Source organism: Dicentrarchus labrax, unplaced genomic scaffold, assembly GCF_905237075.1.
Source record: "Dicentrarchus labrax unplaced genomic scaffold, dlabrax2021, whole genome shotgun sequence".
In the NCBI taxonomy this organism is placed as follows: domain Eukaryota; kingdom Metazoa; phylum Chordata; class Actinopteri; family Moronidae; genus Dicentrarchus; species Dicentrarchus labrax.
In genome coordinates, this window is record NW_026136720.1 from 1,833,131 (window position 1) to 1,859,001 (window position 25,871).

At 40.3% G+C, this 25,871-nt stretch overlaps 2 protein-coding genes across 3 annotated transcripts in view; both read left to right on the forward strand.

Moving 5' to 3' along the window:
* The first annotated feature begins 829 nt into the window (after positions 1 to 829).
* On the forward strand, positions 830 to 14,069 carry lrrc57 (leucine rich repeat containing 57). Of its 2 annotated transcripts, XM_051380901.1 has the most exons (7): positions 830 to 997; positions 1,269 to 1,497; positions 1,588 to 1,737; positions 2,677 to 2,812; positions 3,707 to 3,975; positions 12,668 to 12,853; positions 12,936 to 14,069. In XM_051380901.1, the coding sequence occupies exons 3-7, from the start codon at positions 1,654 to 1,656 to the stop codon at positions 12,975 to 12,977; spliced, it is 717 nt and encodes a 238-aa protein (XP_051236861.1). In that variant the 5' UTR covers positions 830 to 997; positions 1,269 to 1,497; positions 1,588 to 1,653; the 3' UTR covers positions 12,978 to 14,069. The 2 variants fall into 2 exon arrangements, with proteins under 2 accessions (XP_051236861.1, XP_051236860.1); XM_051380900.1 differs by having other exon boundaries at positions 1,269 to 1,737.
* A 2,950-nt stretch (positions 14,070 to 17,019) lies between these two features.
* tyro3 (TYRO3 protein tyrosine kinase) overlaps positions 17,020 to 25,871 on the forward strand; it is a 38,491-nt gene continuing 29,639 nt past the window's right edge. Inside the window, exons 1-4 of the mRNA XM_051380812.1 lie at positions 17,020 to 17,328; positions 18,758 to 18,941; positions 22,715 to 22,815; positions 22,909 to 23,079. Of these exons, the coding sequence (XP_051236772.1) occupies positions 17,271 to 17,328; positions 18,758 to 18,941; positions 22,715 to 22,815; positions 22,909 to 23,079 (514 nt within the window). The 5' untranslated portion in view covers positions 17,020 to 17,270. The remainder of the gene's footprint in view (positions 17,329 to 18,757; positions 18,942 to 22,714; positions 22,816 to 22,908; positions 23,080 to 25,871) is intronic.

Sequence of the window (25,871 nt, forward strand, 5' to 3'; positions counted from 1 at the left end):
ATGTATTAAAATATATAATCTACCTTGTTAATAACAGTTAATATGTATTAAAATATATAACTAACCTTGTTAATAACAGTTAATATGTATTAAAATATATAACTAACCTTGTTGATAACAGTTAATATGTATTAAAATATATAACTAACCTTGTTGATAACAGTTAATATGTATTAAAATATATAATCTACCTTGTTGATAACAGTTAATATGTATTAAAAGATATAACTAACCTTGTTAATAACAGTTAATATGTATTAAAATATATAACTAACCTTGTTAATAACAGTTAATATGTATTAAAATATATAACTAACCTTGTTGATAACAGTTAATATGTATTAAAATATATAACTAACCTTGTTAATAACAGTTAATATGTATTAAAATATATAACTAACCTTGTTGATAACAGTTAATATGTATTAAAATATATAATCTACCTTGTTAATAACAGTTAATATGTATTAAAATATATAATCTACCTTGTTGATAACAGTTAATATGTATTAAAATATATAACTAACCTTGTTGATAACAGTTAATATGTATTAAAATGTATAATCTACCTTGTTAATAACAGTTAATATTTATTGATAATAATTATTGATTATTCCTACCTGCTTTTATCTCGTGTGTATTGACAACAGAGGAAAGTGCGCATGCCCATAGAAGTGACATAGTGTTGCCATTGCCTCGCCCTCCTGGGTTTCTACAGCTGTTCGTTTTTCCAGGGTGGCGAAGTCATGACCCGCCCTCCTCTGCTTCTGATTGGCTCGTACTGGTGGGAATGAGGCATGTGATTGGTCAGTGTTACGGTGAGCCAATCAGAGGGAGAGTAGGGCGGGACCTGAGTGCAGCAGTTAATCGCTGACTGAAGCGGACGTTTACGTTTTACACACTTTAATTTTTATTCACAGATTTTATTTATCAGAAATATTTCAGACAACATTTTACACATCTAGACGGATGGCGCCATTTTCATCTTGTTGCTGATGTAAGTAAACCCGTCCGTTTCCGGTTTGTTGAGCTATGTTTGTGGTGGCTAACTGTTAGCTACCAGGCTAACGTTACTAAGCTAACTCTGCTAACTCTGCTCTGGATAAACAGTTAGCTCAGCTAGCACAGTTAGCTCAGCTAGCTCAGCTAGCTAACTGTGTGTTTGTTAGCTTATTAAACAACACATGACTTTATCTGCTATTGAGCTAAAGCTAATATAGCTAGCTCCTCGAACATGTTGTTGTTGATGATGACTCTGCTCTCTGCAGGGATTGATCTCATTATCAGCTGATCACAGGATCGATCTCATTATCAGCTGATCACAGGATCGATCTCATTATCAGCTGATCACAGGATTGATCTCATTATCAGCTGATCACAGGATTGATCTCATTATCAGCTGATCACAGGATTGATCTCATTATCAGCTGATCACAGGATTGATCCTGTGAGGATGAACTCAGACTGACTGACAGACAGAGAGACAGACAGATACAGACAGACAGACAGATACAGACACAGACACAGAGAGACAGACAGATACAGACAGACAGACAGACACAGAGAGACAGACAGATACAGACAGACACAGAGAGACAGACAGATACAGACAGACAGACAGACACAGAGAGACAGACAGATACAGACAGACAGATGGGGAACAGTGCTCTGAAGTCTCACCTGGAAACGTCCCAGAAGACCGGAGTCTTCCAGCTGACAGCGAAGGGACTGCAGGAGGTAATAATAATATATAATAATATATAATAATAATAATAATAATAATAATAAATAATATATAATAATAACAGTAAATAATAATATATAATAATATAAATATAATATATAATATATAATAATATATAATAATAATAATAATAATAATAAATAATATATAATAATAATAATAATATATAATAATAATAAATAATAAATAATAATATATAATAATAATAATAAATAATATATAATAATAATATTAATAATAATGATAATAATATATAATAATAATAATAAATAATATATAATACTAATAATAATAATAAATAATATATAATAATAATATAAATATAATATATAATAATAATAATAAATAATATATAATACTAATAATAATAATAAATAATATATAATAATAATATAAATATAATATATAATAATAATAATAATAATACATAATATATAATAATAATAATAATAAATATATAATAATAATAATAATAATAGTAATATAATATAATAATATAATAATAAATAATATATAATAATAATAATATAAATATAATAATATATAATAATAATAATAATAAATAATATATAATAATTATATAATTATAATAATATATAATAATATATAATAATAATAAATAATATATTATAATAATATAAATATAATAATATATAATAATAATATAAATATAATAATATATAATATAAAATAATATTAATATAATAATATATAATAATAATATTAATATAATAATAACATATAATAATAATTATTATTATATATATTATTATTATTATATGTTATTATAAATTATTATTATAGTCAGTCATTGTGTTTGTTGTTAAATGTTTTGATCCAGAGTCAGAAATAATCTGCAGTTAAAGGTTTGTTGTTGTTGTTGTTGTTTACCTGTCGGTTTGTTGTTTACCTGTTGTGTCTCTGTGTTGCAGTTCCCAGAGGAGCTGCAGAGGCTCAGCAGCAACCTGCGGACGGTGGATCTGTCCGGTAACAAGATCGAGGTTCTTCCTGCTGCCATTGGAAACTTCCTGCAGCTCAAGAGTCTGACGCTCAACTGCAACAGACTCAGTGAGTTCATTGATCACTGATCATCATCACTGATCATCACCAGTTCATCTGTTGATTATTTAGGGTTAGGGTTAAGTTATTGACTAGTAGATCAACAGGCAGTTTAACTGTAGGAGAAATAAATGATTGTTAAGGTCAGTAATTATTCACATCCTGTGCAGTAAATGATCAATAAGTGAGATCAATAATAGTAGTGGAGCATGAAGTATTTCTGTAGTCCAACGCTGACGACTTCCTGGTTCCTTCCACAGACAGCCAATGAGATTTTTCCATTTAAACTGTCACATGACTTCGGCACTAAATCTCCAACTTATAATGAAGCCTAGATTTAAAATGTCCAGAGGAGTTCACCTGGTAGAGCCTCAGGTACCGAGTCCCTGCTGCAGCCGCTCAGGGTTGGAATCCGACCTGCAGCCCTTTGCTATGTGTTTACTGTTGGAGGGTTGAATGTTTATTTATTGTTTGTTTCTGTTTGGTCGGACCCTCTTCTTACAGGAACTAGGGAGGTACTTAGCAGCAGATATTGATTGGCTATTAGCGGCTAGCACTATGAGCTAACGTCAACCTTCCAGTGAACACAGCCAGACCGGGACCGAACACAGACTGACTGAATCCAGTACCGAGGTGAATTTATTGCCGGGTTTGGCTCCTGGTGTCCCGGGGCTGAGTCAGTTAGCTTAGCTGCACGGCTGAAAGAGCTAACGGCAGTTAGCCGTTGGCTACTGATCAATCTGTCGATCAGGAAACTCTGTAAATGACCTCGGTAGTGTAACGTTATTCCCTGTCGGTCTTGGAGGTTTGATCCCGGTCTCTGGATTGTTCTACAGATCATTAGACCAGATCTGGTTCTGGAGTTCTATAGTAAGATCCAGATGTTTGTGGTTCTGTCCTCAGCCGGACTCCCGTCTGAGATCTCGAAGCTGAAGAAGCTGGAGACTCTGAGTCTGAATGGGAACCGGATCCAACAGCTGCCCCCCACTCTGGGCCAGCTCAAAGCGCTGCGGACCCTCAGCCTGTCTGGGAACCAGATCTCAGAGTTACCCCTTGGACTGGGAACCCTGAGGCATCTGGACCTGCTGGACCTGTCCCGCAACCAGATCCAAAACGTCCCCGCGCAGGTGTCGGAGCTGCAGGCCATCGAGATCAACCTGAACCAGAACCAGGTACCTTAGGAAACCACATTGTGTCCTTCCTAAAATCTAATGTAGAGGAAGAGTGTGTAGTTTCAGAGAGTCAGTGTTCAGTATTATCCAATATATATTCAATATATTTTTAATAGTATCTTGTGGTGAAATTAATTATTAGGATAATCGTTCATTTCAATTCAGTTCAATTCAATTTTATTTGTATAATTCATAACAGAAGTTATCGCAGGACACTTTTCAAATAGAGCAGGTCTAGACCGAACTCCTTATAACATTAATTACAGAGACCCAACAGTTCCACCATGAGCAAGACCTTGGAGACAGTGGCAAGGAAAAACTTCCTTAATATTCTCATGAGTAACTTTAAAAAGCCGTCCAGCTCGCTAACGTCTTATATTCTCACATGGTTGTCATGGAAACCCCTGGAAATTGCTTAAATGAAACCTGGGTGTATATTTAGTTGGAGGATAAACAGACTGTTTACAGCAGGTTAAAGATCTAAAGAGGATCAGATTTTTCCAGAGCTGCAGTGAACATCTCATCCTCATTCCAGCCTGTTAATGATCAATATCTGGTTGCTGTGGTGGATAAATACACACACAGTGATCACAATGAACACTTGAACTGGAAAAACAGATACATTTTCTGTCAAATAAAATAATTGCTGTGAACTGATCAGTAGAGGGCGTCCTAAAGCTGTCAGCTGCAGAAACAGTAACCCCAGCTTCCTGTCTGAGGGCTTCTGGCTGTGATACAACTAAAGTTTAAAGTTTCTTCATAAAACGTGTTTATGATAATTATCACAATAATATCCAGATTCTGTAATCCTGTTCCTGTGATGTCTGGATCACAATAATTTGAACGGTCTTTCTAAAACCCGAACCAAGAACATCTAAATCCAGATCATTCTGATCTACATTGAAGACTCAGAGATTCTGGATCAGACTCAGAGATTCTGGATCAGACTCAGAGATTCTGGATCAGACTCTGAGATTCTGGATCAGACTCAGAGATTCTGGATCAGACTCTGAGATTCTGGATCAGACTCAAGAGATTCTGGATCAGACTCTGAGATTCTGGATCAGACTCAGAGATTCTGGACTCACTGTTACAGGATCACTGCTGAGAACTTAATCAAAGCTTCTGTATGTAACATTAAACTGTAGCTAACAGCGCCACCAGTGGTTGTTCATTAAACTGTAACTAACAGCGCCACCAGTGGTTGTTCATTAAACTGTAGCTAACAGCGCCTCCAGTGGTCGTTCATTAAACTGTAGCTAAAGCGCCACCAGTGGTTGTTCATTAAACTGTAGCTAACAGCGCCTCCAGTGGTCGTTCATTAAACTGTAGCTAACAGCGCCACCAGTGGCCGTTCATTAAACTGTAGCTAACAGCGCCACCAGTGGTCGTTCATTAAACTGTAGCTAACAGCGCCTCCAGTGGTCGTTCATTAAACTGTAGCTAACAGCGCCACCAGTGGTCGTTCATTAAACTGTAGCTAACAGCGCCACCAGTGGTCGTTCATTAAACTGTAGCTAACAGCGCCACCAGTGGCCGTTCATTAAACTGTAGCTAACAGCGCCTCCAGTGGTTGTTCATTAAACTGTAGCTAACAGCGCCACCAGTGGTCGTTCATTAAACTGTAGCTAACAGCGCCACCAGTGGACGTTCATTAAACTGTAGCTAACAGCGCCACCAGTGGTCGTTCATTAAACTGTAGCTAACAGCGCCACCAGTGGTCGTTCATTAAACTGTAGCTAACAGCGCCACCAGTGGTCGTTCATTGAACTGTAGCTAACAGCGCCTCCAGTGGTCGTTCATCAAACTGTAGCTAACAGCGCCACCAGTGGTCGTTCAGTGAACTGTAGCTAACAGCGCCACCAGTGGTCGTTCATTAAACTGTAGCTAACAGCGCCACCAGTGGTCGTTCACTAAACTGTAGCTAACAGCGCCACCAGTGGTCGTTCATTAAACTGTAGCTAACAGCGCCACCAGTGGCCGTTCATTAAACTGTAGCTAACAGCGCCTCCAGTGGTTGTTCATTAAACTGTAGCTAACAGCGCCACCAGTGGTCGTTCATTAAACTGTAGCTAACAGCGCCACCAGTGGTCGTTCATTAAACTGTAGCTAACAGCGCCACCAGTGGTCGTTCATTAAACTGTAGCTAACAGCGCCTCCAGTGGTCGTTCATTAAACTGTAGCTAACAGCGCCTCCAGTGGCCGTTCAGTGATCTGCAGTTAACAGCGCCACCAGTGGTCGTTCATTAAACTGTAGCTAACAGCGCCACCAGTGGTCGTTCATTAAACTGTAGCTAACAGCGCCTCCAGTGGTCGTTCATTAAACTGTATCTAACAGCGCCACCAGTGGTCGTTCAGTGAACTGTAGCTAACAGCGCCACCAGTGGTCGTTCATTAAACTGTAGCTAACAGCGCCTCCAGTGGTCGTTCATTAAACTGTAGCTAACAGCGCCACCAGTGGTCGTTCACTAAACTGTAGCTAACAGCGCCACCAGTGGTCGTTCATTAAACTGTAGCTAACAGCGCCACCAGTGGCCGTTCATTAAACTGTAGCTAACAGCGCCTCCAGTGGTCGTTCATTAAACTGTAGCTAACAGCGCCACCAGTGGTCGTTCAGTGAACTGTAGCTAACAGCGCCACCAGTGGTCGTTCATTAAACTGTAGCTAACAGCGCCACCAGTGGTCGTTCATTAAACTGTAGCTAACAGCGCCACCAGTGGTCGTTCATTAAACTGTAGCTAACAGCGCCACCAGTGGTCGTTCATTAAACTGTAGCTAACAGCGCCTCCAGTGGCCGTTCAGTGATCTGCAGTTAACAGCGCCACCAGTGGTCGTTCATTAAACTGTAGCTAACAGCGCCACCAGTGGTCGTTCATTAAACTGTAGCTAACAGCGCCTCCAGTGGTCGTTCATTAAACTGTATCTAACAGCGCCACCAGTGGTCGTTCAGTGAACTGTAGCTAACAGCGCCACCAGTGGTCGTTCATTAAACTGTAGCTAACAGCGCCACCAGTGGCCGTTCATTAAATTGTAACTAACAGCGCCACCAGTGGTCGTTCATTAAATTGTAACTAACAGCGCCACCAGTGGTCGTTCATTAAACTGTAGCTAACAGCGCCACCAATTCAATTCAATTCAATTTTATTTGTATAGCGCCAATTCATAACAGAAGTTATCTCAGGACACTTTTCAAATAGAGCAGGTCTAGACTGAACTCTTTAACATTAATTACAGAGACCCAACAGTACCACCATGAGCAAGCACTTGGCGACAAGGGCAAGGAAAAACTGCCTGTTAAAAGGCAGAAACCTAGGACAGATCCTCCGGCTCTAGGTGGGTGGTCGTCTGTCTCGACCAGTTGGGGTGAGAGAGAGAGAGAGAGAGAGAGAGAGAGAGAGAGAGAGAGAGCAGAAAGAGAGAGCGAGAGACAGACAGACAGACAGACAGACAGGTGCACAGCAACAACAGTATTGGCAATGGCAGTCAAGCAGGACCATGGCAGGAGGCTCCACAAGGATCCATGAGAACCTGCGAGACGAGAAAGCACAAGAACTCCGGGGAAGAAGTGGAGTTAGTAACATGCATTAAAGGGACATGAATGAGTGCAGAAAGAGAGAGGAAGGGAGTAGCTCAGTGCACCATGGGAAATCCCCCGATAGTCTAGGCCTATAGCAGCATAACTAAGGGATGGTTCAGGACTCACCTGATCCAGCCCTAACTATAAGCTTTATCAAAGAGGAATGTCTTAAGCCTACTCTTGAATGTGGTGAGGGTGTCTGCCTCCCGAACCACAACTGGAAGCTGGTTCCACAGGAGAGGAGCTTGGTAACTGAAGGCTCTGGCTCCTGTTCTACTTTTAGAGACTATAGGAACCACAAGTAGCCCAGCATTCAGAGAACGTAGTGTTCTAGTGGGGTAATAGGGTACTATGAGCTCTTTAAGATATGAAGGGGCCTGACCATGAAGAGCTTTATAGGTGAGGAGGAGTATTTTAAATTCAATTCTACATTTTATAGGGAGCCAATGCAGAGTAGCTAGTACAGGAGAGATGTGATCTCTTTTTCTAGTTCCTGTCAGTACTCGTGCTGCAGCGTTCTGAATTAATTGGAGCGTTTTAATGGACTTATTGGGGCAACCTGATAATAAAGAGTTGCAGTAATCCAGCCTTGAAGTAACAAATGCATGGATTAGTTTTTCTGCATCTGTCTGTGATAGTATGTGTCTAATTTTTTAATATTACGTAAATGAAAGAAGGCAGTCCTAGAGGTCTGCTTTATGTGGGAGTTAAATGACAAATCCTGATCAAAGATAACTCCAAGATTCCTGACAGTGGTGCTAGAGGCCAAGGTAATGCCATCTAGAGTGACTATATCTTTAGACAATGAGTCTCTAAGGTTTTTGGGGCCAAGAACAAGAATTTCGTTTTTTTCTGAGTTTAACATCAGAAAATTGGAGGTCATCCAGGATTTTATGTCCTTAAGACATGTTTGTAATTTAGATAATTGATTAATTTCATTGGGTTTGATTGATAGATATAACTGCGTATCATCTGCATAACAGTGAAAGTTAATGGAGTGATTCCTAATAATGTTGCCTAAAGGGAGCATATATAAAGTAAATAGTATTGGTCCAAGTACAGAACCTTGTGGAACTCCATGACTAACTTTAGTATTTATGGAGGATTCATCGTTAACATGTACAAACTGAGAACGATCTGATAAGTATGACTTAAACCAGGTTAGGGCAGTTCCTTTAATGCCAATTTGATGCTCAAGTCTCTGTAAAAGAATATCATGGTCAATGGTGTCAAATGCAGCACTAAGATCTAATAATACAAGTACAGAGACAAGTCCATTGTCAGAAGCAGTCAGAAGGTCATTATTAACTTTAACCAGAGCTGTCTCTGTGCTATGATGAACTCTAAATCCTGACTGAAAATCCTCAAATAAACTATTGTTATGTAGAAAGTCACACAACTCTTTGGCGACTACTTTCTCCAGAATCTTAGAGAGGAAGGGGAGGTTAGAAATCGGTCTATAGTTGGCTAAAACCCCTGGGTCAAGAGTGGACTTTTTAAGAAGGGGTTTAATTACAGCTACTTTAAAGGACTGTGGTACATATCCTGATAATAAAGAAAGATTAATCATATCCAGTAAAGAAGTGCCAATTAAGGGAACAACTTCTTTAAGCAGCCTAGTTGGGATCGGGTCTAATAGACAGGTTGATGGCTTCGATGAAGAAATGATTGAAGTTAACTGATGAAGATCGATAGCAGAAAAACAGTCTAAATATACATCTAAGTTTACATTGACAGAAGTCCCTGAACTTGGAGAGCCACTGATAACTGTTGATGGCAGTTGGTGATTAATTTTTTCTCTAATAGTAATAATTTTATTATAGAAGAAGCTCATGAAGTCATTGCTACTTAAGTTTATGGGGATATGTGGCTCGATAGAGCTGTGACTCTCTGTCAGCCTGGCTACAGTGCTGAAGAGGAACCTAGGGTTATTCTTATTTTCTTCTATTAGTGCTGAGTAATAGGCTCCTCTGGCATTACGGAGGGCCTTTCTATAAATCTTAAGATCATCTTGCCAATTTGAGCGATATTCTGATAATTTGGAAGAGCGCCATTTCCTTTCAGATTTCCTAGCTATTTGTTTTAACTGGCGGGTTTGGTGGTTATACCACGGGGCTAGTCTCCTATGTTTTAATAATTTCCTTTTTATAGGAGCGATAGAGTCTAATGTTGATCGTAGTGAGCCTGTAGCACTATCGACAAGATTATCAATTTCAGAGGGACTAAAGTCATTATAGGACTCTGTTAAATTCAGACATGGCATTGAATTAAACACTGAAGGAATCTCCTCCTTAAATTTAGCTACAGCACTGTCAGATAGACATCTGCTGTAGGAAGTTTTGCCTAATGGCTTATAATCTAATAGTATGAATTCAAAAGTTATTAAATAATGGTCAGATAGGAAAGGATTATGTGGGAAGACTATTAAATGTTCAATATCAATGCCATATGATAAAACAAGGTCAAGAGTGTGATTAAAACAATGAGTTGGTTTATTTACACTCTGACAGAAGCCAATTGAGTCTATTAATGATATAAATGCATTACTAAGGCTGTCATTGTCAACATCCACATGAATATTAAAATCACCTACAATAATTACTTTATCTGATTTAAGGACTAAGCTTGATAGAAACTCTGAAAATTCAGATATAAAATCAGAGTACGGTCCAGGAGCGCGGTACACTATAACAAATAGAACTGGCTGCAGTGTTTTCCAGTTTGGGTGAGAAAGACTAAGAACAAGGCTTTCAAATGAATTATAATTTAGTTTAGGTTTAGGGTCCATTAAAACGCTCGAATCATATATGGCTGCCACTCCACCTCCTCGGCCAGTGCCTCGAGGAATGTGAGTATTAATATGACTGGGGGGGTGGATTCATTTAGGCTAACATACTCCTCATGGGACAACCAGGTCTCAGTAAGACAAAGTAAATCAATATCATAATCTGATATTAATTCGTTCACTAAAACAGCTTTAGAGGACAGAGACCTGATATTTAACACCCCACATTTCATTCTCTTATTTTGTGCTACTGGGGAGTTAGTTTTAATTTTTATTAGATTTTTATGTTGAACTCCTCTTGTTTTTATTTCTTTAAATAATTTAGGTGGTCGGGGGACAGACACAGTCTCTATGGGGGTTTGGGTGGGTGACTGTTCTAAAGAAAGAGCAGAGAAGTGTGTAAGACAGCAGCTCTGCTTCCTGGTCCTAACTCTGGACTGTCAGGTTTTAGAGATAAACTTCGCCATATTCCTAGATAAGAGAGCCGCTCCATCCAAAGTGGGATGGATGCCGTCTCTCCTAATCAGACCAGGTTTTCCCCAAAAAGGCTTCCAGTTATCAATGAAGCCCACATCGTTTGCTGGACACCACCTCGACAGCCAGCGGTGGAATGACGACATGCGGCTATACATGTCATCACTGGTCACATTGGGGAGGGGTCCAGAGAAAACTACGGAGTCCGACATTGTCTTAGCATAATTACACACCGACTCCACATTAATCTTAGTGACCTCCGATTGGCGTAAACGGGTGTCGCTACCGCCGACGTGGATAACAATCTTACTGTATTTACGTTTATCTTTAGCCAGCAGTTTTAAATTTGATTCAATGTCTCCCGCTCTGGCCCCAGGGATACATTTAACTATGGCCGCTGGCTTCACTAACTTCACGTTTCTGACTATGGAGCTGCCAATAATCAGAGTTGGTTCCTCAGCGGGTGTGTCGCTGAGTGGGGAAAATGTATTAGAAACGTGAATGGGTTGGTGGTGACCTGTGGGCTTCGCCGTTCTAGTCTTCCTTCGCTCAGTCACCCAGCCTCCCTGTCTTCCCGGCTGCTCGGGAACTACCGGGGGATCTACAGAGCTAACAGAAGCTACCTTCGGTCGGACCGCACCGGCTACCGGGGGCTGGCTAACTATAGCGGCTAAAGATATCTCCGTGGTGCGGTGCCGTTCCTCTAACTCACTAAGCCTCGCCTCCAGCGCAGTAAATAAACTACATTTAATACAGGTACCATTATCATTAAAGGAGGCAGAGGAATAACTGAACATCTGACACACTGAGCAGGACAGAGGAGAGGGAGAGGGAGAAGCCATAGCTAACTGCTAATGCTAATGAAACTAGAGTGTATGAAAAACTTTGAAAGTAGTGAAAAGTCCCTAAAAGAGGGAGAAACTCCGAGTGTTTAAGTAGAACTAGTCTACGTTTAAATGTTAAGCGGGTAAATAACCGCTGTAACGTGTAAAACAAATTTATATTTAGCGTTCACTGACAGAGCTACAGCACCAAACAGTGTACACAGAGCAGGAAGTGAACCGGGAATGAGTCAGTACGCTTACCGTAGCACGTCCGTGAGAGGGATCAGTCAGCCCGGGCTGACCACCAGTGGTCGTTCATTAAATTGTAACTAACAGCGCCACCAGTGGCCGTTCATTAAACTGTAGCTAACAGCGCCACCAGTGGCCGTTCAGTGAACTGCAGTCAGCGTCCTGTTGCATCATGCTATCTGCAATGTTCCTGTAGTTTATTTGGACCGTTAGCTCCATGCTACTAACTAGCTCGCCGTTTACAAATCAGCCATCAGCCAACACCACGAAGCAACCAACACCAGACCCACACCGCGCAGCCGAGACACAGCCAGCCAGACAACCCCAGCTTAGCTTAGCTACAGTTAGCTAGCTGGATGCCCCTGCCTCACATCACTCTTGGCTAGTAGAAAGCTATCGTTAGCTTTGTATTGCTACATCATTTAGCCAGCCCATCGAGTCTGGAGGAAGTTATCTGACAGTGTTTTGCTACATTAGCTAGTAAGCAGTTTGCCTGTGTTAGCGTTATCCAGCTAACAGCACGATCACATAATATGTTCCACTAGCTTAGCAGTAATGTTAGCTTTGACTTTGGGGTGTTTATAAGCTAACGTTAGCTAGTGTAGCACACTGTTGTTACTTTATGGGAGAGTTTGGGGTTGGGACCCTGTGAGGTCCAGGTTCTGGTTTCAGATGTCACTCGCTGGGAATAACCTGTCAATCACAAGGTAGTCCCGCCCTGAAGCACTTCCTGCTGTATGATCTGGTTTACAGTGGACCCTCTTCTTCCTCCTCTTCCTCCAGATCTCCGTGCTGTCAGCAGACGTCTCTCTGTGCCCCCGTCTGAAGGTCCTCCGTCTGGAGGAGAACTGTCTGGAGCTGTCCTCCATCCCTCAGTCCATCCTGAAGGACTCCCAGGTGTCCCTGTTCTCTGTGGAGGGGAACCTGTTTGAGGTGAAGAATCTCAGAGACCTGGAGGGTTACGACAAGGTCAGACCAACTTCCTGTCACGTTCATTGTAGTCCCTGTAGTCCCTGCAGGTCTCTGATGGTCTTTGTTGTGTCCCCCTCAGTACATGGAGCGTTTCACAGCCACCAAGAAGAAGTTCACCTGAAGATGTTGGATGAAGAGTCTGAATCTCAGAGCACCACCTGGAGGGGGGGTCAGCGGAGACTCCGCCCACCACCACTGCTGCTTCTTCTGCTGCTAAAATCCAGATCTCACACAGCCAGGACAAAGGGGGGGCGCCGCTCAGACACCAACACCTGCTTCAGAGTCATCAAACTGCTGAGAGAGAGGAGAAGAAACTTTCAGTGTTTGTTTGTTGGACTCTTTAATGAACGTTTGTCTCATTTACGTTGGAAATGATCTTCTGGAGCTCCGTTCACCAGGTGGAGAAAGAGAAAATAATAATCAATAATAAAGAATCAACTGAAACCACCATTCAAAGTCAATATTAACCAACAATAACAACAATAAACCAATAACTGACAGATTAATAGTTAATAATAGACAGTTATAATGGATAGAATAAAGAGACGGGAATGTTATTGATAAAGTAGTTTATTAATAAGTTCTGATTATTGATTTGCTTCTTTAACAGCATTGAGCACATTTCCTCTCTGATATTGAGATAGCAGCGTGGGATCATGGGAGTTGTTGTCTTCACCACCATTGAGTCATTGAGTCAGCTTCTCCCGGTTAGGTTCAGTGTTCATGATTCAGGAGGTTATAGATTATTGATTTAATGACATTATATTCAAAGCTAAAGGTTTTATTTTGATATTTTCAGATTTTCAGTGTTTTTGTTAAAAACGATTTCAGTCCAATGAATCAAATATTAGAAATATTCTGTTGGTTGAAATGTGTCCATGTTTGTAAATTCATCTTAAATATTAATTCTGACAGTTTGATATTTATTTCAATAAAAGTGGACGAAGCATAAGAGTTAATAATATTAATATTTCATAATGAACTTCTTTCTGTCTGCTGCATGTTTGAAGATTGATCCACCAGTTTCACTTTCTGCTCCAGTTTGTTCAGAAGTTGCTTGTGTTCTGGACAATTATTGATTATTGTTGATTCTTGTTGATTATTGTCCCTTTAAACAAACTTGTAATGGATTATTCAGATTTTCAGATCTGTGAATTGAAACAGTTGAACTTGATATTTGCTTTATTATTAAAAACACTACCGCTGTTGTCCACAGGGGGCGCTCCTTGTACAGGGTCGGGGTTCAGGAGGTTAATATTCAGAGATTTGTTGAGGCTGAGCTGTATTCAGCTGGTTGTAATCTGCTTCTTGACCACTAGATGTCCCTGAATCCCACACACTGGTGGATATTACATTAATATTATATTACATTATATATTAATAAAATATTGCATTCAATTGAATTTCAATTCAATTCAATTTTATTTGTATAGCACCAATTCATAACAGAAGTTATCTCAGGACACTTTTCTTTCAACTCTACAGTGGGTACGGAAAGTATTCAGACCCCTTTAAAATTTTCACTCTTTGTTTCATTGCAGCCATTTGCTAAAATCCAAAAAGTTCATTTTATTTCTCATCTCATTAATGTACACTCAGCACCCCATCTTGACAGAAAAAAACAGAAATGTAGACATTTTTGCAAATTTATTAAAAAAGAAAAACTGAAATATCACATGGTCATAAGTATTCAGACCCTTTGCTGTGACACTCATATTTAACTCACATGCTGTCCATTTCTTCTGATCCTCCTTGAGATGGTCCTGCTCCTTCATTGGAGTCTAGCTGTGTTTAATTAAACTGATTGGACTTGATTAGGAAAGGCACACACCTGTCTATATAAGACCTTACAGCTCACAGTGCATGTCAGAGCAAATAAGAATCATGAGGTCGAAGGAACTGCCCAAGCAGCTCAGAGACAGAAATGTGGCAAGGCACAGATCTGGCCAAGGTTACAAAAGAATTTCTGCAGCACTCAAGGTTCCTAAGAGCACAGTTGCCTCCATAATCCTTAAATGGAAGAAGTTTGGGACGACCAGAACTCTTCCTAGACCTGGCCGTCCAGCCAAACTGAGCAATTGTGGGAGAAGAGCCTTGGTGAGAGAGGTAAAGAAGAACCCAAAGATCACTGTGGCTGAGCTCCAGAGATGCAGTAGGGAGATGGGAGAAAGTTCCACAAAGTCAACTATCACTGCAGCCCTGCACCAGTCGGGGCTTTATGGCAGAGTGGCCCGACAGAAGCCTCTCCTCAGTGCAAGACATATGAAAGCCCGCATAGAGTTTGCCAAAAAACACATGAAGGACTCCCAGACTATGAGAAATAAGATTCTCTGGTCTGATGAGACCAAGATTGAACTTTTTGGCGTTAATTCTAAGCGGTATGTGTGGAGAAAACCAGGCACTGCTCATCACCTGCCCAATACAATCCCAACAGTGAAACATGGTGGTGGCAGCATCAGGCTATGGGGATGTTTTTCAGCTGCAGGGACAGGACGACTGGTTGCAATTGAAGGAAAGATGAATGCGGCCAAGTACAGAGAGATCCTGGAAGAAAACCTCTTCCAGAGTGCTCAGGACCTCAGACTGGGCCGAAGGTTCACCTTCCAACAAGACAATAACCCTAAGCACACAGCTAAAATAACAAAGGAGTGGCTTCGGAACAACTCTGTGACCATTCTTGACTGGCCCAGCCAGAGCCCTGACCTAAACCCAATTGAGCATCTCTGGAGAGATCTGAAAATGGCTGTCCACCAACGTTCACCATCCAACCTGACAGAACTGGAGAGGATCTGCAAGGAAGAATGGCAGAGGATCCCCAAATCCAGGTGTGAAAAACTTGTTGCATCATTCCCAAGAAGACTCACGGCTGTAGTAGCTCAAAAGGGTCCTTCTACTCAATACTGAGCAAAGGGTCTGAATACTTATGACCATGTGATATTTCAGTTTTTCTTTTTTAATAAATTTGTAAACATTTCTACATTTCTGTTTTTTTCTGTCAAGATGGGGTGCTGAGTGTACATTAATGAGAAATAAAATGAACTTTTTTGATTTTAGCAAATGGCTGCAATGAAACAAAGAGTGAAAATTTAAAGGGGTCTGAATACTTTCCGTACCCACTGTAGGCGGGTGGGAGAGAGAGAGAACAGATGTAATGACAGAAGGACAGACAGACAGGTGCACAGCAACAACAGTAGCAACAACTACACTAATAGTAGTGACTGATGAACATGAAGAAGATGATGACAATGACAACAACGATGGGGGACAATGAGCAGTGACAATAGTAATAACAGTAACTGTAGTAATAATAATAGTAATAATAATAATATCAGCGATATTAGCAATGGCAGTCAACCATATATATATATATATATATATATATATATATTATTTATATTTAAAGATACAACACACATTCATACAGTAATAATCATTACAAACACTGATAATACTCCCATAATGCAGTTTTTTACAAGCAGTGTTTGTTTAATTAATTACAATGGATCATATTTTATAAACTGATCAAATCATATAATAATCATTTTATTTTATTAATAATGAAAGTAATGAAGCTGTCAGAGGGCATAAAGCAGAAATACTAAAGTACGAGTAAATAAATATATTCATTGCTGTACCTGAGCTCTGATGTCACACCACCAGGTGGCGCTCATGCGCAGTGAGTACACACACACACACACACACACACACACACACACACACACACATTCCTCAGGGAGCACCAACAGTGTAAAGTATGAACGAATGTAAACTTAACTTCCGGTTAGTATTTTTATCGAATTGATTAACATCGATATAAATAATAATAATGTAATTATAGTATAATAATAACGAACGACAGAGTTCGTGTCAAACAAACGTATTACTGTCTGTTTGTGTATATTTGAGCTTCCTGTTGGAGGAAATATTTAACACATAAATAAATAATTGTAAACATAGAAAATAATGATTGGAAACAGAATGATTAAGTTACAAATCAGATATAAACCGACTGTAAAAGAGCTTTTTATGATTTCACTAAATAACATTTAAACATAAGAAATGACCAATTAAATACTAGAAATCTGTCAAAGATCTAAAGTGTTATTTTGAAGGCAGCTAATTTCCGGTGCGGTCGTGTTTTAATGGTTCAGCTTCACCTTTGTTCTCAGTTTGAGAAAAGATCCTGACAGCGGCTGCTCGGTAATCACTGGACCCTTAATCGCTCTTTTAATGACTTTGTTTGAATCTTTCTTCACGAATGTTTCGTTTTATTGCCGGTTTACTCTCCGGTGGAAACCCCGTTTGTCCGCCTGGAAATGAGACTTCATTGAGGGAGTGAGACCGAGCCGAACCGAGCCGAGCCGAGTCCAAGCCGAGCCAGCCCGGATCAGAGTCCCGCAGAAACAATGACAAGATGATTGTGTGGATTCTTTTCTTTTTACTACTGAGTCCCGGAGGGAGCTGTGGAAACGGTGAGGGATAAAACATTTTTACAACAAAGTTTAACTCAAAGATAAATCACTGAGAAGTTTACGACGCCGAACTCTATTCGAAGTATACCAAGTTTGATGTTTTGTCACTTTTCGGCAAATATTGTCATCTGATAAAACTCTTGTAAATACTGTAAATATATGTGAGAGAGCCTCTCATCTGTTCGGCACACAGCCAGCACACCAAGCAGCTGTTTATCTGAAGTAATGTGCAACTCTTCTATCGTTGCCTTCGCCCCTTAAAGTGCACTCAGAGGCCAGTTTGGGCGCAGCCTCAGTCGGTAAAAACCTAAAAGTCTCTTGAATAAGTTGCTTATTGGTTCGTTTGTTTGTGCCGAATTTACCAGGAGACACGTGTCAAATAAACAAAGAGTGAGATGTTTTTCATCCTGTTAAGAAAGGAACTAAAAAACGAATAAATCTTAATTTACCACAATTTCCAGTGGAGTTTGGCGCGAGGACTCTGGTCGCACAGCTGTGCAAAGTGCAGGTTCACAGCTGTTTGTGATGGTTGTGAGCTGCACACTGTTTATGTATACACACACACACACACACACGTATATTTGATGGTTGGTGATGTCATCAGTGGAGGGAAATAACACCTGATGATGTCATCAGTGGGAGGAAGGGACGTGAGTTGATGATTGGTGATGTCATCTCTCTGTGACGCTTTTGCTGCATTTTTTCCCATCATGCACTGTTGGTCGCACACTAACAATCAATAATGTAATTATTGAGTAGGACGCTGTATCTGAGGCTATGAGCAGGGAAGTGTGTTCAGGGCCCACTCAGGTAACAGTAACAGGTGCATTATGAGCAGGGAGGTGTGTTCAGGGCCCACTCAGGTAACAGTAACAGGTGCATTATGAGCAGGGAGGTGTGTTCAGGGCTCACTCAGGTAACAGTAACAGGTGCATTATGAGCAGGGAGGTGTGTTCAGGGCCCACTCAGGTAACAGTAACAGGTGCATTATGAGCAGGGAGGTGTGTTCAGGGCCCACTCAGGTAACAGTAACAGGTGCATTATGAGCAGGGAGGTGTGTTCAGGGCCCACTCAGGTAACAGTAACAGGTGCATTATGAGCAGGGAGGTGTGTTCAGGGCCCACTCAGGTAACAGTAACAGGTGCATTATGAGCAGGGAGGTGTGTTCAGGGCCCACTCAGGTAACAGTAACAGGTGCATTATGAGCAGGGAGGTGTGTTCAGGGCCCACTCAGGTAACAGTAACAGGTGCATTATGAGCAGGGAGGTGTGTTCAGGACCCACAGGGTTTCCTGGTTCAGTATTGAAGATGTTTTTCATGAAGGACCTGAGTGGAAATAAACTGTGTAAAACTGATTGTTGATGTTGTCGTCCTCTCTTGTATGTAAACCTCCCTCCTCCTCCTCCTCCTCCTCCTCTTCCTCTAGCAGGCGTGTTGTTCACAAAGCACCCGTCCAATCAGACGGTGTCTCAGGGGAATGCGGCAAGGCTGGGCTGTGCCGTTCAGGGAGTGACAGAGCCGGACATCGGGTGGATGAAGGACGGAGAGAAACTTTACAGCACCGACCAGATGTTCATCACACTGGGAGAGCAGCACTGGGAGACCTACCACAGGTTCATCAATACATAGATCAATACATACATCAGTATATTCATCAATACATAAATCAATACATGCAACAATATCTGTACTTATCAATATTTGTAGTTCAGAACTTCATTATAAATCTGATTATCATATTTTATCATAATCAATAAACTGCAGCTTCTGCAATATTGATTATATTGTGATTATGAATTCATGTATTCCTCTTCCTCCTTCTCTACCTCTACCTTTTCATCTTCCTCTTCCTCCTACTCTACTTCTTCCATTTCCTCCTCCTCTTCCTCTTCTCTACCTCTTCCTTTTCCTCTTCCTCCTCCTCCTACTCTATGTCTTCCTTTTCCTCTTCCTCCTACCCACCTCTTCCTCTTCCTCTTCCTCCTACTCTACCTCTTCCTTTTCCTCTTCCTCTTCCTCCTACTCTACCTCTTCCTCTTCCTCCTACTCTCCCTCTTCCTTTTCCTCCTCCTCTTCCTCCTCTTCCTTTTCCTCTTCCTCCTCTTTAATTCAATTCAATCTCTTTTCTAGTACTTGTCAGTAGGATGTGTCTAATTTTTGTAATATTACGTAAATGAAAGAAGGCAGTCCTAGAGGTCTGCTTTATGTGGGAATTAAATGACAAATCCTGATCAAAGATAACGCCAAGATTCCTGACAGTGGTGCTAGAGGCCAAGGTAATGCCATCTAGAGTAACTGTATCTTTAGAATTTCGTTTTTTTTCCTGAGTTTAACATTAGAAAGTAGCAGCTTACCAAGGATTTTATGTCCTTAAGACATGTTTGTAATTTAGATAATTGATTAATTTCATCGGGCTTTATCGATAGATATAACTGCATATCATCTGCATAACAGTGAAAGTTAATGGAGTGATAATGTTGCCTAAAGGGAGCATATATAAAGTAAATAGTATTGGTCCAAGTACAGAACCTTGTGGTACTCCATGACTAACTAGTATTTATTGAAGATTCATCGTTAACATGTACAAACTGAGAACGATCTGATAAGTATGACTTAAACTATCTTAGTGCGGTTCCTTTAATGCCAATTTGATGCTCAAGTCTCTGTAAAAGAATATTGTGGTCAATGGTGTCAAATGCAGCACTAAGATCTAATAATACAAGTACAGCGACAAGTCCATTGTCAGAAGCAGTCAGAAGGTCATAATTAACTTTAACCAGAGCTGTCTCTGTGCTATGATGAACTCTAAATCCTGACTGAAAATCCTCAAATAAACTGTTATGTAGAAAGTCACACAACTCTTTGGCGACTACTTTCTCCAGAATCTTAGAGAGGAAGGGGAGGTTAGAGATTGGTCTATAGTTGGCTAAAACCCCTGGGTCAAGAGTGGGCTTTTTAAGAAGGGGTTTAATTACAGCTACTTTAAAGGACTGTCGTACATATCCTGATAATAAAGAAAGATTAATCATATCCAGTAAAGAAGTGCCAATTAAGGGTACGACTTCTATAAGCAGCCTAGTTGGGATCGGGTCTAACAGACAGGTTGATGGCTTTGATGTAGAAATTATTATTAAGATAGATAGCAGAAAAACAGTCTAAATATATATCTGAGTTTACATTAGTTCAAGTTCCTGAACTTGGAGAGCCACTGATAACTGTTGATGGCAGTTGGTGATTAATTTTCTCTCTAATAGTAATAATTTTATTATAGAAGAAGCTCATGAAGTCATTGCTACTTAAGTTTATGGGGATATGTGGCTCAATAGAGCTGTGACTCTCTGTCAGCCTGGCTACAGTGCTGAAGAGGAACCTAGGGTTATTCTTATTTTCTTCTATTAGTGCTGAGTAATAGGCTCCTCTGGCATTACGGAGGGCCTTTCTATAAGTTTTAAGATTATTTTGCCAAATTGAGCGATATTCTGATAATTTGGAAGAGCGCCATTTCCTTTCAGATTTCCTAGCTATTTGCTTTAACTGGCGGGTTTGGTGGTTATACCAAGGTGCTAGTCTCCTATGTTTTAATAATTTCCTTTTTATAGGAGCGATAGAGTCTAATGTTGATCGTAGTGAGCCTGTAGCACTATCGACAAGATTATCAATTTCAGAGGGACTAAAGTCGTTATAGGATTCTGTTAAATTCAGACATGGCATTGAATTAAACACTGAAGGAATCTCCTCCTTAAATTTAGCTGCAGCACTGTCAGATAGACATCTGCTGTAGGAAGTTTTGCCTAATGGCTTATAATCTAATAGTATGAATTCAAAAGTTATTAAATAATGGTCAGATAGGAAAGGATTATGTGGGAAGACTATTAAATGTTCAATATCAATGCCATATGATAGAACAAGGTCAAGAGTGTGATTAAAACAATGAGTTGGTTTATTTACACTCTGACAGAAGCCAATTGAGTCTATTAATGATATAAATACGTTACTAAGGCTGACATTGTTAACATCCACATTAATATTAAAATCACCTACAATAATTACTTTATCTGATTTAAGGACTAAACTTGATAAAAACTCTGAGAATTCAGATATAAAATCAGAGTACGGTCCAGGAGCACGGTACACTATAACAAATAGAACTGGCTGCAGTGTTCCTCCTCTTCCATTTTCTCTTCCTCCTCCTTTTCCTCTTCCTCTTCCTCCTACTCTACTTCTTCCATTTTCTCTTCCTCCTTTTCCTCTTCCTGTTCCTCCTCCTCTTCCTCTTCCCCCTCCTCCTTTCTCTTCCTCCTACTCTACTTCTTCCATTTCCTCTTCCTCTTCTTCCTACTCTACTTCTTCCATTTCCTCTTCCTCTTCCTCCTACTCTACCTCTTCCTTTTCCTTTTCCTCCTCCTCCTACTCTACCTCTTCCTTTTCCTCCTCCTCTTCCTCCTCTTTTTCCTCTTCCTTTTCCTCTTCCTCCTCTTCCTTTTCCCCCTCCTCCTCTTCCTCTTCCTCTTCCTCCTCCTCTACCTTTTCTCCCTCCTCCTCAATTCAATTCAATTCAATTCAATTTTATTTGTATAGCGCCAATTCATAACAGAAGTTATCTCAGGACACTTTTCAAATAGCAGGTCTAGACCGAACTCTTTATAACATTAATTACAGAGACCCAACAGTACCACCATGAGCAAGACCTTGGAGACAAGGGCAAGGAAAAACTGCCTGTTAAAAGGCAGAAACCTAGGACAGATCCTCCGGCTCTAGGTGGGTGGTCGTCTGTCTCGACCAGTTGGGGTGAAAGAGAGAGAGCGAGAGAGACAAAGAGAGAGACAGAGAGAGAGACAGAGAGAGAGAGAGAGAGAGAGAGAGAGAGAGAGATGCACAGCAACAACAGTATTGGCAATGGCAATCTAGCAGGACCATGGCAGGAGGCTCCACCAGGATCGATAAGAACCTGCGAGACGAGAAAGCACAAGAACTCCGGGGAAGAAGTGAAGTTAGTAACATGCATTAATGGAACATGAATGAACCTGGAACCTCCTCTTCCTCTTCCTCCTCCCCCTCCTCCTCCTTTTCTTCTTCCTCTTCTTCTTCCTCCTCCTCCTACTCTACTTCTTCCATTTCCTCTTCCTCCTCCTCCTCTTCCTCCTTCTCCTCCTCCTCCTCCAATATGTTAACAGCTAACAAACGCACAGCTAGCTGGACACAGGGTACATGGTTCTTGGTTCTAGACCAGCAGAGGGTTTGTGCTGCACTAGAACCCGTTTTCTTGGCTTGGAGCCGGTTCTGAAGAACTGGTCTGAGGTTGTTCACCGGTTCTGAACCAGTTCTAAGCCGGTCTTGGTGGGAAGGGAGTCACTGAGGTCCTAACGTTCTGTGTTCTGGTCTCCAGTGTGAAGTCGGTCCAGCAGCAGGATGCGGGTCAGTACTGGTGTGAGGTCGAGTTCCACGGCCTGACGTTCTCCTCTGAGCGAGCCTGGATCACAGTGGAGGGTGAGGACAGTGAATGCATCGCCTGCTTTACAGGAGACAGTGAACGCCTCACAGGGCTGCAGCTTTTACACGTTTTCCCATCATGCTTTGCAGGCGTCCCTCACTTGGTCCAGGAGCCGCGGGACGTGTCCACGTTCCCCAACGTCCCCTTTAACCTCACCTGTGCTGCTGTCGGCCCCCCCGAGCCCGTGGAGGTGCTGTGGTGGCTGGGGGGGGTCCAGGTGGGAGAGCCTGGTCCATCCCCCTCCGTCCTTCAGGTCCAAGGTCAGAAACTCTTCCCTGGTGCATTGTGGGAAATGTGGAAAAGGTTATTGTATAGATTGGTATTGATTTTATAGACTGATATTGATTTTATAGACTGATATTGATTTCATAGACTGACATTGATTTTGTAGAGTCTGTATAGACTGATATTGATTCACTAATATTGATTTTATAGACTGATATTGTTCACTGATATTGATTTTATAGACTGATATTGTTTTTATAGACTGATATTGTTCACTGATATTGATTTCATAGACTATTGATTTTATAGACTGATATTGATTCACTAATATTGATTTTATAGAACGATATTAATTTCATGGACTGATATTGATTCACTCATATTGATTGTATAGACTGATATTGATTTTATAGACTGATATTGACTGTGTAGACTGATATTGATTCACTCATATTGATTCACTGATACTGATTGTATAGACTGATGTTGAGTCACTAATATTGATTTTATAGACTGATATTTTGAATTTATAGACTGATATTGATTGACTATTGATTTTATAGAACGATATTGATTGTATAGGCTGATATTGATTTATAGACTGATATTGATTTTATAGAACGATATAGATTCACTGATATTGATTTTATAGACTGATATTGATTCACTGATATTGATTTTATAGACCGATATTGAGTCACTGATATTGATTTTATAGACTGATAAGGATTTTATAGATTAATATTGATATTATAGACTGATACTGATTTTATAGACTAATATTGATTTTATAGACTGATATTGATTTTACAGACTGATATTGATTCACTCATATTGATTCACTGATACTGATTGTATAGACTGATGTTGAGTCACTAATATTGATTTTATAGACTGATATTTTGAATTTATAGACTGATATTGATTGACTATTGATTTTATAGAACGATATTGATTGTATAGGCTGATATTGATTTATAGACTGATATTGATTTTATAGAACGATATTGATTCACTGATATTGATTTTATAGACTGATATTGATTCACTGATATTGATTTTATAGACCGATATTGAGTCACTGATATTGATTTTATAGACTGATAAGGATTTTATAGATTAATATTGATATTATAGACTGATACTGATATTATAGACTAATATTGATTTTATAGACTGATATTGATTTTACAGACTGATATTGACTTTATAGAACGATATTGATTCTATAGACTGATATTGATTTTATAGACTGATATTGATTTTATAGGTTGAGTTGAGTTTAGTTCAGGTTTATTGTCATGCATATTTAGTACAGGGTACCACAGCAATGAAATACAATGTGCCTTGGCACTCTCTCAGCACCAGTCAATCAATAAATAACAATTATAAATAGCATTTAAAACATCCAAGAACAGTAAACATAGTAACTAAGCTCAGACCTTAGCTCTCCTTCTTGTTGTACTATCATTTAGTAACCTTATTACCTGGGATAGAAACTATCCCTGAAACGTGATGTGCGCATTGGGATGCTCTGCAGACGCCTTCCTGATGGAAGGTGGGAGAAGAGATTGTGTGCAGGATGACTAAAATCCTGCATAATACCTAGTGCCTTCTTAGTGCTGCGTTTCCTGTAAGTGTTTTGGAGCGGTTCAAGTGGAACTCAAATTATTTTAGATGCAGTTTTGACCCTCTTTGTCAGAAGATTAAGGTCATGTGAAGTAGCCCTGCCAAACCACACTACAATGCATGCAATGGCATACCATATTTCTTGAGACACCTCAGGAAATAAAGCCTCTGATGTGCCTTCTTAATGGCACAGCTGATATGGAAGGACCATGAGAGGGAGTCTGAAATGTGGAGGCCTAAGAACTTAAAGGTGTTGAAAATTTCAACTGGAGAGTTGTTAATATAGACAGGTGTATGTGTGGGTTTGTTCCTTCTGAAATCTATGATTTGATGAGAGAGAGAGAGAGAGAGAGAGAGAGAGAGAGATGAGAACTACTACTGACTGTCGCAATTTAGAGCCACAAGTGTACCTGAGTGAGAAAGAGAGAGAGAGAGAGAGCTCAGTGCACCACCTGTAGGGCACGGGTTAAGCCTTACATCGAGAATGTCTAAGCCACCTATTAGGGTGTCTGCCTCCCGAACCACAACTGGAACTGGTTCCCAGGAGAGGAGCTTGGTAACTGAGCCTGGCTCCGTCACTTTAGAGACTATAGAACCACAATCCCCCTTTTTTTTTTTTTTAAGGGGTTATTTGGTTATTTTTTCTTTTTTAATATTTGGGGGGCCCTTACCAAGAAGGTTTTTATAGGGGGGGGGGGGGATTTTAAATTCAATTCTACATTTTAGCAGGGAGCCATGGCAGAGAAGGCTCCACCAGGATCGATAAGAACCTAGGCAGTACCAGTCCATAGGGACAGATTATTACTGCACCACGAAAATTACTCACCTCATCCCTGTAGACAGTTTCATCATTGCTATCAATGAGTCCTACCACAGTAGTATCGTCTGCAAATTTAAAAATACTGTTAGTGGGATGTTTTGCTATACAGTCATAGGTGTATAGACTATATAATAGAGGACTAAGACAGCAGCCTTGAGGTGCTCCGGTGTTTAGCACTATAGAGGCTGAGTATGTAGTGCCAGCTCTAACTGTCTGGGGGCGGCCTGTTAGGAAGTCCTGTATCCACCTGCAGATGGAATTGCAGAGGCCCAGGTCTAACAGTTTAGGTATTAAAATAGAAGGTCTGATAGTGTTAAAGGCACTGCTATAATCAACAAATAGCATCCTGACATATGTATCCCTGCCCTCTAGATGTTG

What these genes read in the sequence shown, in the direction of transcription:
- lrrc57 (XM_051380900.1), top strand. Translation starts at nt 1,654, where the DNA reads ATGGGGAACAGTGCTCTGAAGTCTCACCTGGAAACGTCCCAGAAGACC. An exon ending in GCTCAACTGCAACAGACTCA is followed by an intron (nt 2,813 to 3,706) that starts GTGAGTTCATTG and finishes TTCTGTCCTCAG; the next exon opens with CCGGACTCCCGTCTGAGATC. An exon ending in ACCTGGAGGGTTACGACAAG is followed by an intron (nt 12,854 to 12,935) that starts GTCAGACCAACT and finishes TGTCCCCCTCAG; the next exon opens with TACATGGAGCGTTTCACAGC.